Source organism: Pyxicephalus adspersus, chromosome 4, assembly GCF_032062135.1.
Source record: "Pyxicephalus adspersus chromosome 4, UCB_Pads_2.0, whole genome shotgun sequence".
Taxonomy (NCBI): Eukaryota; Metazoa; Chordata; class Amphibia; order Anura; family Pyxicephalidae; genus Pyxicephalus; species Pyxicephalus adspersus.
Genome location: NC_092861.1, coordinates 125,204,920 through 125,217,735, shown reverse-complemented (window position 1 = coordinate 125,217,735; position 12,816 = coordinate 125,204,920). Strand labels below are relative to the sequence as shown.

General features: G+C 36.9%; 1 protein-coding gene across 1 annotated transcript; it reads left to right on the top strand.

Annotated features, from left to right (window-relative positions):
- Nucleotides 1-1,207: 1,207 nt before the first annotated feature.
- Nucleotides 1,208-10,493, top strand: LOC140329339 (uncharacterized). The gene is made up of 8 exons (XM_072409557.1): nt 1,208-1,356; nt 2,115-2,228; nt 2,851-2,995; nt 4,429-4,542; nt 5,201-5,345; nt 6,669-6,817; nt 7,846-7,985; nt 8,391-10,493. The coding sequence occupies exons 2-8, from the start codon at nt 2,123-2,125 to the stop codon at nt 8,510-8,512; spliced, it is 921 nt and encodes a 306-aa protein (XP_072265658.1). The 5' UTR covers nt 1,208-1,356; nt 2,115-2,122; the 3' UTR covers nt 8,513-10,493.
- The last annotated feature ends 2,323 nt before the right edge of the window (nt 10,494-12,816 follow it).

Here is a 12,816-nt window from a genome sequence, read left to right as displayed (position 1 = left end):
GGAGCTCCCACACCTATCATCTTCGTTGCTAGGGACAACAGCTAACAGACTGTGGAGAGCCCAGTGACTCTAAATCAGTGGTCCCCAACCTTTTCAGACCCACGGATCACTAAAATGACCGGCTCCAGACCACGCATGCTCGGGGAGAGGACTGTCACTCAAAGGGGAAGAAACTTCCCCCATAGTGACGTCATGATGCCCTTACCAGAGCCTGCGATCGGTACGGGGGACATGAAACGCGGCCCTGGCTGTTGCGCCCCCCAGCGGGGGTCTTTTTTCTGACCCCGCTCAGTAGCGCATTGGCTGGAGCCACGGACCATTAAAATTTTCTCTGGTTGCCAACTGCTGCTCTAAATCATAACCGAACTGTGTAGAAGCAACCTAGACCAAGCCAGAACAACATGAGTACATTTAATTGTTATTCACAGGGGAAGTGCAGTTCAATATATTAATTGTATTAAATGAACAGGGAACGGATATATAGAACACTGAACCATAAAGTGTTACATCTGAAAAGGAAAAGGGTGTCTGAGTTTTTTTTCTTCCGAAAAAGAACAACTCTAAAAAAAAAACAAGATAATAATATAATAGTACAAGTTTTTTTTTTTTTTCAAACAAAACAAGCGCATTTAGGCTACATACACACGTGCAATAATTATTGTTGGAAACGAACAATAAACGACGGATCATCTGATAATCCTTAACAAAAAAAGTGAACAATGACTGGCCAACGACGACGATGAACGAGGAATGTCGGTGGAAACAAACAACCGGATCTGATTGGCAAATTGTTCGCTATCTTGTGTGTATGGTCGTTCAGAGATCCTGGATTGTTCTGCAGTACATGTCACTTCCTGCATGGTTCAAACAATCGTATCTAGTGTGTATACATTATTGGTGGATTTTATTTGAACGATCGTATGGTAACAGCATGTACAGAATCGTGCACTATACGATTGTTCAAAATAACTGCGAATAATCATTGATCAGGCCTTAATCGTACGTTTTCTATTTTTTCTATTGCACGTGTGTTCGTAACCATTGTTATTAAATAGATTTCCCTCCATTGTGTGGAGACTTCATATCGGTATCTTCTGTTCCCTATTCTCGTGCAGTGCACACAAGTTCTGTTGTGTAAGGCTTTCATTGTGAGTTGCATAAGCTTCCCTATTCATCATGCCCCAGCCAATCAGAAACTCAGAATATGAATCACAGTGTCAGCCTGCAAGTGTGAGAGCCTGCCCAGGCCTTCAGTTGTATAACTTTTGTTTCATAGTAAACGTGACACTTCATGGTGAGTACACAGAGTGCACAGAGAGGAGATCAGAGCACGGGGACTCAGGACAGAACATCACTGTAAGTATAAACTGCACTCTGTAATTTGTATTTCAGTTTAAACTGAGGGGTCTGATTTCTGCAATGGAGTACACAGATTAAATTTGCAGGCTGGTCAGCACAGATGTTTTCAATTTGCTTCTATGTTTTCAAGCCCAAAGGAAGCTGCAAAGGAAGACTCAAAACAGTTCTGGGTATTTACTATTGAATCACTTTTTATTTGTATGCTGCAGTTCAGCATGCAAGGAAAATAATTTTTTTGAGATATGTTATTTTGAACAAAGTGTATCTGATAGACAAAAGATGTCTTCTTCACAACTATCTCCCAAAAATGTTTAAAAAACTGTAGCTGGCACCTTCACTATGCTAGGTTCAAAACTTAGCGAGGATACTATAGTTATAGGAATAAACTCTGTTTGCATGAGTTCCCTAATATATTCCAAAACATTTCCTGTAAGCTTACCCGTGACTGTGCTTGACATTGGCTTGGCAGTGACATGACAATGGACTCTGCAGCAATAAATCTATGCACAGTGCTATGTAAATACATGATACAAAATAAATACAATAAAAATTCTGCCTGTAAAGAAAAGGTTTATTAGCAATCTGCTAGTTTGGTGATCTTTGGTGGCTTTGAAATCTATACTATGTGTTATTTACAAAAATGTCAGATTCCTAGTCCCCTCTGTATGCTGCGGTACCACTTATTGGCAGCTATAATATTTTAGGGTAAAGTCTGGATTGCAAATGTTTAATGACTCTTTTTGTTTTTTTTTAAGGTTTAACCATGTACGAACACAATATTTTCAAAATAATTCTTATTTCTCTCACTGTGGCCGTCTACATTGTTATGGTTGCTTTCAACGCTGGAGCTGGCTCTGGTCTAATGAAAGGTAAGACATAGTAACGTGCTAAATTTATATACTCAGAATATTACATATAGGGATGTGCTGTGTTCGGATTTAGTTACCTGCTTGGCTGACCACAATTCTGTACTGGTTTTTAAAGAACCAACACTGGAACATTTTTCAGTGGACAGCAACCAGCAGCACTGAATGAGGGAAAAGAATTCTATGTAAAGTTATTACATACTTACCTTATAGTGGCCCTTTACCGCAGCTTTATGTTTTCAGTACGTCTGTGTGTATATATAATACCTGCACATGTCATTTCCCCTTCCAGACCCAACAGCACTAAGTGAATGTTTGAGCTAGGGTGATAATCCAAGTATGTGGTGGGGGAGCAGGTATCAGACCCAAATGAAGGATTGAGCACTTGAACAGTGGCTTTTATTATTAATATTATTATTATTATTATTATTAATAATAATAATACCAACAATAATAATATTAATAAACAGGATTTATATAGCGCCAACATATTACGCAAGTGGCTTCACTTGGTATTTAATCCATCACACAGGGAGGGTGAACCCCTTCTGCTGGAAAAGGGAGGGTTTGCTGGGGTGCACCATATTTTTGTATTTCATGCTACTGTTATGTTTTCCTTTTACAGGAATATTCTTGCAAAATGTGGGAAACATCTCAAATAAATTCAGTACAGAATTTACACCATCAGGATGGACATTTATGATCTGGAATGTAATATTTGCTTGGCAGTTTCTTTGGCTTGGATATGTTGTTGCTGGAATTTGTAGGCGGTAAGTGTAAAAATTATGGTAATTTGGCCTGACAATGTCGGCAATGATTAACTGGCTTTTCATACCAAACTGAAGAACTAAACTTTTGTAGATATTAATATTAAAAGGAAGATTTTTATAGGAGAAGAATCCTACTACTTCTCTTTTGCTATAAAAGTACATTCTCTGCCTGCAAGTTGCACCAAGGTGAGCCAGATGCAGGAGCGGCATTGGGTGCTATGGGAGGAAGATGCACCAGGGGTAGGAGCCTCTCCTGTCTCTGATCATCTCCTTCACGCTACAAGACAATCTTTTACAATACAGATCAGTCCTTCTGACCCTATACATTGGAAGATCTGCTCTCCCAGTCTTATCAACTGTGCTCTGCTATATTATGACTTGTATTTATATGGATATAGTAATAATAATTTGTTTTATAGTACTGCCTTAAAAAATGCTTTCTACCAGTAACATAATTAACACACATTTATTAAAAGGGACAGATCACAGAATAACAATTTACTTTGTTTGAGTTTCAAGTTACCTTATTAAATTATAATAATCTTACCATATTGCAAACCCTCCACCGCTTCTGTTTCCCATGGATCAAAAAATGGTAAAGTTGGAGGTATTATTTTTGTGCTGACAGCCAATATATACACAGACATGCAAACTTCATCTTTCTGAGCTTCCAAGTGGGTGGGGGGCTAGGGAGGATACATTTTGGCACCATTACTTGTCCTGGCACTACCTGCAAGCATTTTTTTCCTAACTTTATATTGTTGAACATGTAACACTCAGTGTATAATTTCAGCTGTGGGTCTCGGGATTTGTGTAAGAGTTGTGTCATATCTGGCGAGCCAACCAAACAACTGAGAAACAGAAGATAGCAGTGGTGGGGATGGATCAACAAGTGGGGATGCAGACATCAAATTGATGAAAAGATGATAATGTCCTTGATGGGATTCAATCCAAGGATATTAGTTCTTCAAAATAAAAATGATTGTGCAGCCTTTTTTAGGCTAGCTAAACAGGTTTCATTCTGATTGGGAACTACATAGTTTAACAATCTATTTTAATTTATATTTTATCAGGTAGCTCCTTGTACTACATAATTTTTGTTAAAGCTAAAGGTCAATGTAAACTCAGATTGTATCACGGGTGGCTTGCTCTAGATTTGCAGATAACTAAGCAATGTTGCCTCGTGTACTGCTTTTAGATTTTTCTGCTCTGTAAACAGATCCTAGGCCAGTGAAAACATCAAAGCCAGTAGGTAAGCATTTTTAGAAGGGTAGGACTTTACAAACATAGGTATTATTTAGTCCAGGAATACAAATATTTGGCCCTGAAAAAAATAAGCTTAGTGTACATAGTTATAAACTTCTCATTCTGATAATATTACAATGGACTCTGTATAAATAACATTTTTTACTATTCTTTTTCCTTTCCCGCAGGAGTGAGCTGGGATGGATGTATTTAAAACCAGATGTGTTTCCGGTCTGCTTTTACATTGTGTGGATACTCAATAATGTGCTTAACGTAGGATGGCTCTTCCTTTGGGATCGAGAGTAAGTTTCTGCATTGCTGAAATTCAAATTTCATTGTAAGAATGGGCTCATTCAATAAGGGACACACACTATGATGACAATCAAAGCAACAGACAAAATTGCATGTTGTGTTCAAATTAATAAGAGATGCAATCTAATTAGTACTTTTCAGTCATAATAAATATGTCTGTAAATGTTTATATATTTTACAGCATGTACAAATATATTTTGACCATGTGTGATAGGATTATAAAGTCTGATTATAGGAAGTCAGAGAAATCCCCAAAAAGAGAACAAAAATGGTAGAGAGTCTGTAACCTTTTCCAAGTTTTCCTTTTAACAACCTAATAGTTTTGGGCATGCTATATATGCTTTGGAAAACTTGTACAGACTTGCATAGGAAATAAAAGTTTTTTTTCAAGATGATTTCAGCAAAAGAAAGTCTGATATATGTATCACTCTGTTAACGAAAGTATTGACAAAGTTATTTGCCAACGCAACAAGCCCATAACATAAATGTAAATGTTGTTCTGGTTTGTAAGGGGTAATGTAGGGGGATGTAAGAGATGCCAGTTAAATGTCGACCAGGACACTATCTGCACAGAGTTTCCATGTTGTCATGCGTTAGTATTATTGCAAAGTGCTTTGGAGCTAATGATAATTTGTTTACTTATTGCAGATTCTTGATTCCTGCATTGGTGTTTCTAGGAGCCATTGCTTTAACAAACCACATTGTATTGTTTATTTCCTACCGAGCAATGTATCTTAATGGAGACTGGTTTACCAGACAACGAAGAGTGGACTTATGGCTTATTCGCATTTTTGTAAGTTGGAATGCTACAAACAGGAAGCACCACGCTGCACCACGCTGCATCCCCCACTATAGGAAATGAAAAGGGCTGTCCCCAGTTGATCCTTTAGTAATCAGCTTGTCGGATCAGGGACCAGTGTACACCTGAGATGATCTAGCGAGTGTATGTAGCTCAAAAGTACATATACATGCATTAGTGTGATGGTGCACTTTCTAATGGGTATATATTCCAGATAGATTTGGAGTAGCTAAAACAGCTGTCCTGATGGGCACTGCACTTTAGCGGATTACCACACCTTAACATGTCATAACTGAACAGGTCTGAATAAAAAAAGCCCGTTCTCGCAAGTCTGTAGGAACTTTCCTTTCTGTTCTTCATGTGTCAGACACAGTGGGTAGACACAAACACAGCATGTATTCCACTAATTCCCAATGATTCTAAAGAAGATCTATACCACGATTCTCCACCATAGACCATGTAATACCTAGCTTGCAGTTACCAATATTTGGGCTCCCAGGGCAGACAACATGCTTAGGCACTGGTCTTGTTATCAAGGCTAAAGGTGCTTAGAGAAATGACATTTGCCAGAACTAGTCAATCAACGGCTTCCTGAACTTTGATCATCCTCTGCAGCTCTTCATTAAAATTCCCAAAACAGCAGCAGGATGCCGATCTGAATACTTCCTGTACTCCATAGATATTCAGGAGGAGCGGTGTGGGAGTACCTACGAATTCAGCACTGAAAGTCTAGGTTTAGTTTACTTTTAGCACAGAGATGGTTGTACTCTTGACATGCAACTTGATACCTTGTCACTTGGCTAATATTAAGTAAACTTTTTAAACTTTTGACAGCTTACCCATAGATTAGGACCTTTGTCGAATTTCACTGATGTCTGATAGGGTTAGAATTAGATTTGTTGTAAAAAAAATAGATTTCAGTTAGATTTCTGGTGAACAGTGTCACTGGGATACAAAGTAAAAGAAAATAAAATATTAGTGGTTTTTGTGGTTACTATACATAGGAATACTAACAATTATGTCATAATGATGTCATAATAGAGCATGGTGGTCAATATTATTGCTGCTACAACTCATACTGTCCTTTCAGAAAGCTCACTGGTTCAGTGGGAACTGTCTAAGAGGAAAAGTCTTCTCACTTGGTAAAGATTTTTATTTTTTGTTGCACTGGCTCTATTAAACCTATATCGGTGATAACAGTGGCTATCACACTAAAATATTAAGCCATAAAAATGCATTTTTTAAATATTCCTATATGCAGCATAAACATATAACATTTACCTAAAGACTAATATAGGTGTTTGGTTTGTTTTCTAGGCACACAATGGAATTGGTGTGTATGCAACATGGACTACAATAGCCTGTCTGCTGAATTTCTCTGTGGCCCTAACCTACAATGGGGGTATTTCTAATAGTGTGTCCACTACAGTATCATTATCCATCCTGGCATTTGAGGTGGTTTTATGGTACGTAAACTTTACACATGGATCATTATAGTCTATAGAATATGTAGTAATGTGTAATATAAAAGGTCAGCTCTGTTCTAATAAATCAAAAGGGCATCATTGGCACAGTGTAATGCTGATATCACATTTAAGATAAGTCTCATGGACTCATGTGCCCATTGTAGGCTCTTTTGGCAGTGCACAAAAGCAACATTGGTACACTGACTTATAGCAGTGTATTTTGCTTGTAAAACCTTTGTTCTTGTCTGGCTTTTTTTGTATATCCTATTTATAAATGCCTGTTCCATGCATCTTATATAAAGTAATAACAAGCTTTACATAGATTTTCCAACAAATTGTTTCCTTGGTTAGTTTGTGACTATGATTATTGCCAAGTAATTAGTACTATTCTTTTTATCAGAATTTTAGTACCAATATGATTTGAATGTTATTTTCTAGCAAAATATTTTCTGAAAACATGGCACTTCTTTTTTACCATTTTACTATTTTCCAATAAAAAAATTACTTATTACTGATGTGGCAAAAAGCATCTGGTAAATAGCATAGCATAAAAGGAAATTGCGACCAAATGCGGCTATCATACTTTACTAACATAATTGTTGTATATGTAATTCACCCTCCCACCAGTGAAACAGATTTTCTAAATGTCTTTTGTTGTCGGGTCATAAATTAGCTTCTATGGTGTTTTCTCCCCATTATGGACATGGTTTTATATGAATAATAATATTCAATAATGAGCCATAGGCCTCCAGTTCATTATGTACCTGTAATAAATATTTGTGGACTGTTTTACATGCCAAATGATTTGTAATATTATCCATTCAGACATATTTAATTGTATAGTCAGACTTCTGCTTTAAAGAGTTTAAATCTAAATTATTTACTTTACAAAGTCCATTATTTTTCTACCTTAGCTGTCAGTATCAGATTTTCTAAAGGTAATGTTATACTCTGAAATCCCTAGGGTCCTTAGCAGGAATGTTTGCAATGCTTTATCATTTATACATTTGTACAATCTATCTCTGCAGGTTTATTCTGGAAAACTTTGTATTTGACAAATATGTCCGCTATACACTGACTGTGTATCCAGTGGTTATTGTGGCTTTATCAGGATCTCTGGACAAGAACTTTAAACACTCCCTTCCCGAAGGAAATAACATTTATATAGGTGAGTGCGTTACATTATTTTACTGGATGGATCTAAGAATAATACAGCGCAGAATACTGGGTATACTTAAATACCTTGAGGAGAGCCCCCCGGGAATGGATATTTGCTGAAATCTTCATCTCTGCTCTTAAGTTATTTTACTAGTACCGATTTATGTTTGAGAAATAGGTGCAGTGGAACTTCAGGTTTTTAAGGTCAATCGTGTCCACCATGAGGTTTATAAACCTCTTTTAGGTCCTTAAAAGGAATATATATCTAACTGGGGTGTTGTTCTCAGGACTATGCAATCACAGCCTGGGTTGGGACCTAGACCAAGTTGTGATATTTACCTGCAATATTGTCTTCCTTTAGTCCAACATTGAACCATGGCACCCTATTTATGCTCGTTTTCTTTTTTCTCTACAGCTGTGTTGCTGGCCGTGGCGTGTGCTCTTTTTGCTTTACGTCTTGTGTTAGTCATATGGAGGCATATCACACAGCCAATATATACCAGAACATCAAGCAAGACCTCATTTCCTCTGTCCTAAAAACAATGTAACATACTGATTAAGACCTGATGATGGTATCATGCTTAACTAAACCTGGAACAAAGATAACACTGGTCCTATCAACTTTTAATTTCCTAAAGCAGTGTCAATCAAGATTGGTGGCTGCAAGGAAATCAAACAATTCAAAGTACTTTAAAATGATACATGATGCACAGTTTATGTATTATCTTCTGTCTTGTTCCTAGCTATGACCTTCAAGAGCACATATTTGGGCTAGTAAAAAGGAAAACTATTACCAGGTCAATCTACACAGTAAGATTTTGATTTTGATGGGTCATTTAAATCAAAATCTTGCTATATGTGTAAAGTTTAAACATTTATCTGAACCATTGTGAAGGTTTACATTCCTATGTATATTGGTGCCTTATATTTTTAATACATTTAACACTAATAACATTATATAGTTGTGAATTTACAAAGCACTTTGTGCACTTTGTGGCATAAATGAATTTATTGTGCAAATGAATGCCTTTGACATTCCCCTACCTCACCTGCCTCATCATACATAGCAAATATTGGTGTGTCACAGGTAGTTCAGCATCGGTGGCCATGAAGGACATTATTTTCTACAGACCTGGTACAAGTGTGAACCAGACTGTAGAACTACAGGCCTCGGCAGGGCTTCATTTGAGATGTGCTGTTAAATATTTGCTTTGAATTTTTCAAGGAAAATTAAAACCCAGTTAAAGGTTCTTGCAACTGTACCCCATACCCCTGTATGGTATGATGTGATTTTTTTTCTTAAATACTACACAAATAGCATCGAAAATGCCTCATCCTGTTCTGACATTCCAGTGTTCAAAGCTACATACTTGGCACAAATGGATGAGCCTGACCGGGTCTATTACATTAAACGTAAACATTAAACTACTAGTGCTTATTGGACTGCCTGGTCATAGTCACACTCCTAGCTATACCAGGAATGTAGAATGAAGATTAATAAAATGAAGAATGGCTTTACAAAATCGAATTGTATATCTTTATTTGTGATTTCAGTCCGGCTTTAAATATTACTACAAAATTTAAATGGAGGGGGTGACATGCACCTCCTCTAGTATTATCAGTTTGGCATTTGCCTCCATTCCTCCAGTTTGCTTTTCCGAAGTCTTAGCTCTGCTACATCCAGCCTCATCTGCTATCAGTTTGGGACACCTAGAATTTATGGAGGCTCTGATATTCCAGGCAAAGAAACTGGACAGATGGGCAACTTATAATAGGAGAAATATAAATGTTGTCATTGTTTTCTTTTTAAAATGTTGATTGACTGATTCACAACGATCATGAAGATTAGAAAATCATAACTCCAACGACTTGGCTCGCTCATTGACTTTTAGACTGTTCATTTAGCGTGGATTAGCATGGGATAATTCACTCAGCTAAGTGAATGAGAAAGTTTGCAAGCAAAAATGATTTCTTATTACATTACCTTGCACATGATTGTAGAGTGATATTTCACTTTGTTAAGTGAACAGCCTACACTTTAATAAATCAACCCCAAAGTATTGAAGTCATTGGATGAGTATGACAACCAGGTAGCAAGCATCAATTGCAGCATATATATTTCTTTCACTACAGGCACCTTGAGAGATAAAAAAAATGCAGAGCACATTACTTACATTTTGGGGGCCCTGACTGCAGCTTCAGATGTAAGCCATAGTATAGCAGCAAACTGTCAAATCACATTTTCTGTTTAAAGAATTGTTTCACTTTCTAGAGTTTATCTATTAAATCAAATACTGTAATATGGCCTGTTCACATTGTCTTTGAAGCACTAGCTGATAAATCAGAGTACCGCTAAAACAAATATCCAAAATGTTACTGAAATGTATTAGGATGTTTTCTATGTTTTAATTACATATATTCTGTACAGTTTTGTTATTTTTACAAATATTCTTGCACTTGTTTAAAGGTTAAAAACCATGGTGATAAAATTTGTGAATAAAAAAAATGATTCAGGTTGGCTTGTATAAGATTTGTTTATTTTATTTTTTCTATATTTCTAACCTATAAAACAAAGAATAGTTTAAAATTAGTTTCAAATGGTAACTGATCATTTCATGTAAAAAAAAAAAACAAGTACACATCTGTGGTTGCAAAGAGCGAGGCTTCTAATGTTGATATAGATCTTCCTTTGTACTCCCCTTTTTGGTATACCACTGTTGAATTAAGTTGATGGTATATGTATCATTATAATTCTAAAGGTCCCTCAATCCCATGAGGAACCCCAGTAGGGCGAAACGCATCGGGTACAGAGATAATGTTGACATTTCGAGACACTTGATTTTAAACTTATTATGCCTATCATAGCTTAGTGAAAACATGTTAAATGGACCTAGCGCAGTTGAACTCTGTTAAACATCGGAATCTAAATTGAATGAAGCCTAAAACTTTTATTATATACACTCTGCCTATAAAGCCTGTCTGTTCTATCCTTCACCTCACTATTATGTCTAGTTACAATTCAAGCTAGGCAATTCCTATTTTTTGCAAACATTGACTGCTCTCTTGATATACTACTAACCTATCATAAAATCTCTCCAAGACTGGAAAACATAGACTACCATGGGAGAACCAGGGTGACGCAGCAAACCAGGGATGGATTTGGTCCAGCATTGAAAACATTTGCAAAATACTATGAAATGATTTGATGACATCTATTTCAGGTTTGCTGGACCACCCAGGTTCTTCCATGATAGTCCAAGTTCTCCAGAGAGCTTTATTAAATCAGGCCCAATGTATGCATGGGATGCATGGTGGTTCAGTACCTAGCACTCTCACTTTCCAAGTGAATTTGGGCGCTGTAAGGCTACATACACACATCAAATGATTCTCGTTCGATAATCACCTCAGGGCTGATATCAGACTTGAATCTGGTGTGTGTACATCAGTCTTCATTTGTTGTTCATGGATCTGCCCTGGCGGTTTCACAAACAATGAACAGTGAAGGCGAGAGAGTGCAGCGGGTGCTGCTCCGTCATTCTCCCTTCTCCTCTCCATACGGCAGAGTGGCGCTCATTCATGCATCGTTCAGTCTTATGTCATTGGAAAGGACAGATATTGTATGTGTGTACGCAGGCTAATGCTCTATGTATTAAATAAAATACCTGGTAATGATAAACAATGTGTTCAGGGGTAAAGGTAGGTGGAATTCTATAGTTTAGCATGGGAAGACCAAAACAGGGCTGATACAACTTGTCCTGTGATTTAACTGAAACAGCATTTTTAAGGATACAAAACGTGGAATTTTTGTGTGTTTTGCAGAAATGCATTGAATAGGTTTTATGTTTTTTTATTTAGCCCAGAACTACACTTTTACATTTCTTTTCAAACTCAGTGAATCCTTACTTGGACCACAATCATACTGCTCTATATTCAATTTTTTTTATATAAGTAAACTATATGCAATAGTAGCAACATGGAGACAATTATGTATAAATACTTGTTGTTGGTGGCAAAATAGCATTCAAAAAAATGATGCCAAGCTGCATCCTCCATACCAAAGATGAAGAGGTAGAGTGATGAACGGTGAACATGTCTGGAAGAAATAGGAAGGGGAGGTGTTGTGACATATGAAATATGAATGAATATATATATATATATATATATATATATATTGGAATTGTAGACTTTTTAGAACTGACACAAGTATATGTATATCAAAGGATTTGATTTCCAAATAAGCACTAACCAAATAGACACCGTAGCAATATTGTGGCAATTGTTATGTATGTGAAGCCTACAACCACTGTTTTTAGACTTTATTCATCCTCTGATACTGGGTATTCCCCAGACACAAGGCCCCAGCTGCACCCCTTACCATTGCAGAACGTGAGGTGGGCTTCTCTTGTGTCTTTGAGTGGTCTTGCGTTCTGATATTCAGCTCTTCTTACATCTGTATCCGAAATATTCTAAGTATGAGATTTTTTCTTGTAGAGTTGTCATGTTTTCACATCACAGTTTTGAATACTTTCATACTATATTGAAGATAATGTTTGAAAGCACTGCATATGTTTTATTGCAGACCTTCTGTGTTTACTGTGACATAAGGCAGTGGGATATGTGGCACATAAGAACAATTATGAGAATAATGTGGGCTGCTTGGGGGTGAGACAGAGTGGGATGGCAGCAGTGCTTTATACTGCTTCTTGATTCATCCCGAACATATTAGTCAGCAGAGTTTTCATGATCTTACTTATTTTCAATATTTCTTCTTATTTCTTATAGGGGCTTATTTCTTGTCTGCAGTTGTATTTCTTTAGAATATCCAGTTTGTCTGATGAGTT

Coding starts and splice junctions, on each gene's coding strand:
- LOC140329339 (XM_072409557.1), top strand. CDS start 2,123: ATGTACGAACACAATATTTTCAAAATAATTCTTATTTCTCTCACTGTG. Junction 6,818..7,845: donor GCATTTGAGGTGGTTTTATG/GTACGTAAACTT, acceptor CTATCTCTGCAG/GTTTATTCTGGAAAACTTTG. Junction 7,986..8,390: donor AGGAAATAACATTTATATAG/GTGAGTGCGTTA, acceptor TTTTCTCTACAG/CTGTGTTGCTGGCCGTGGCG.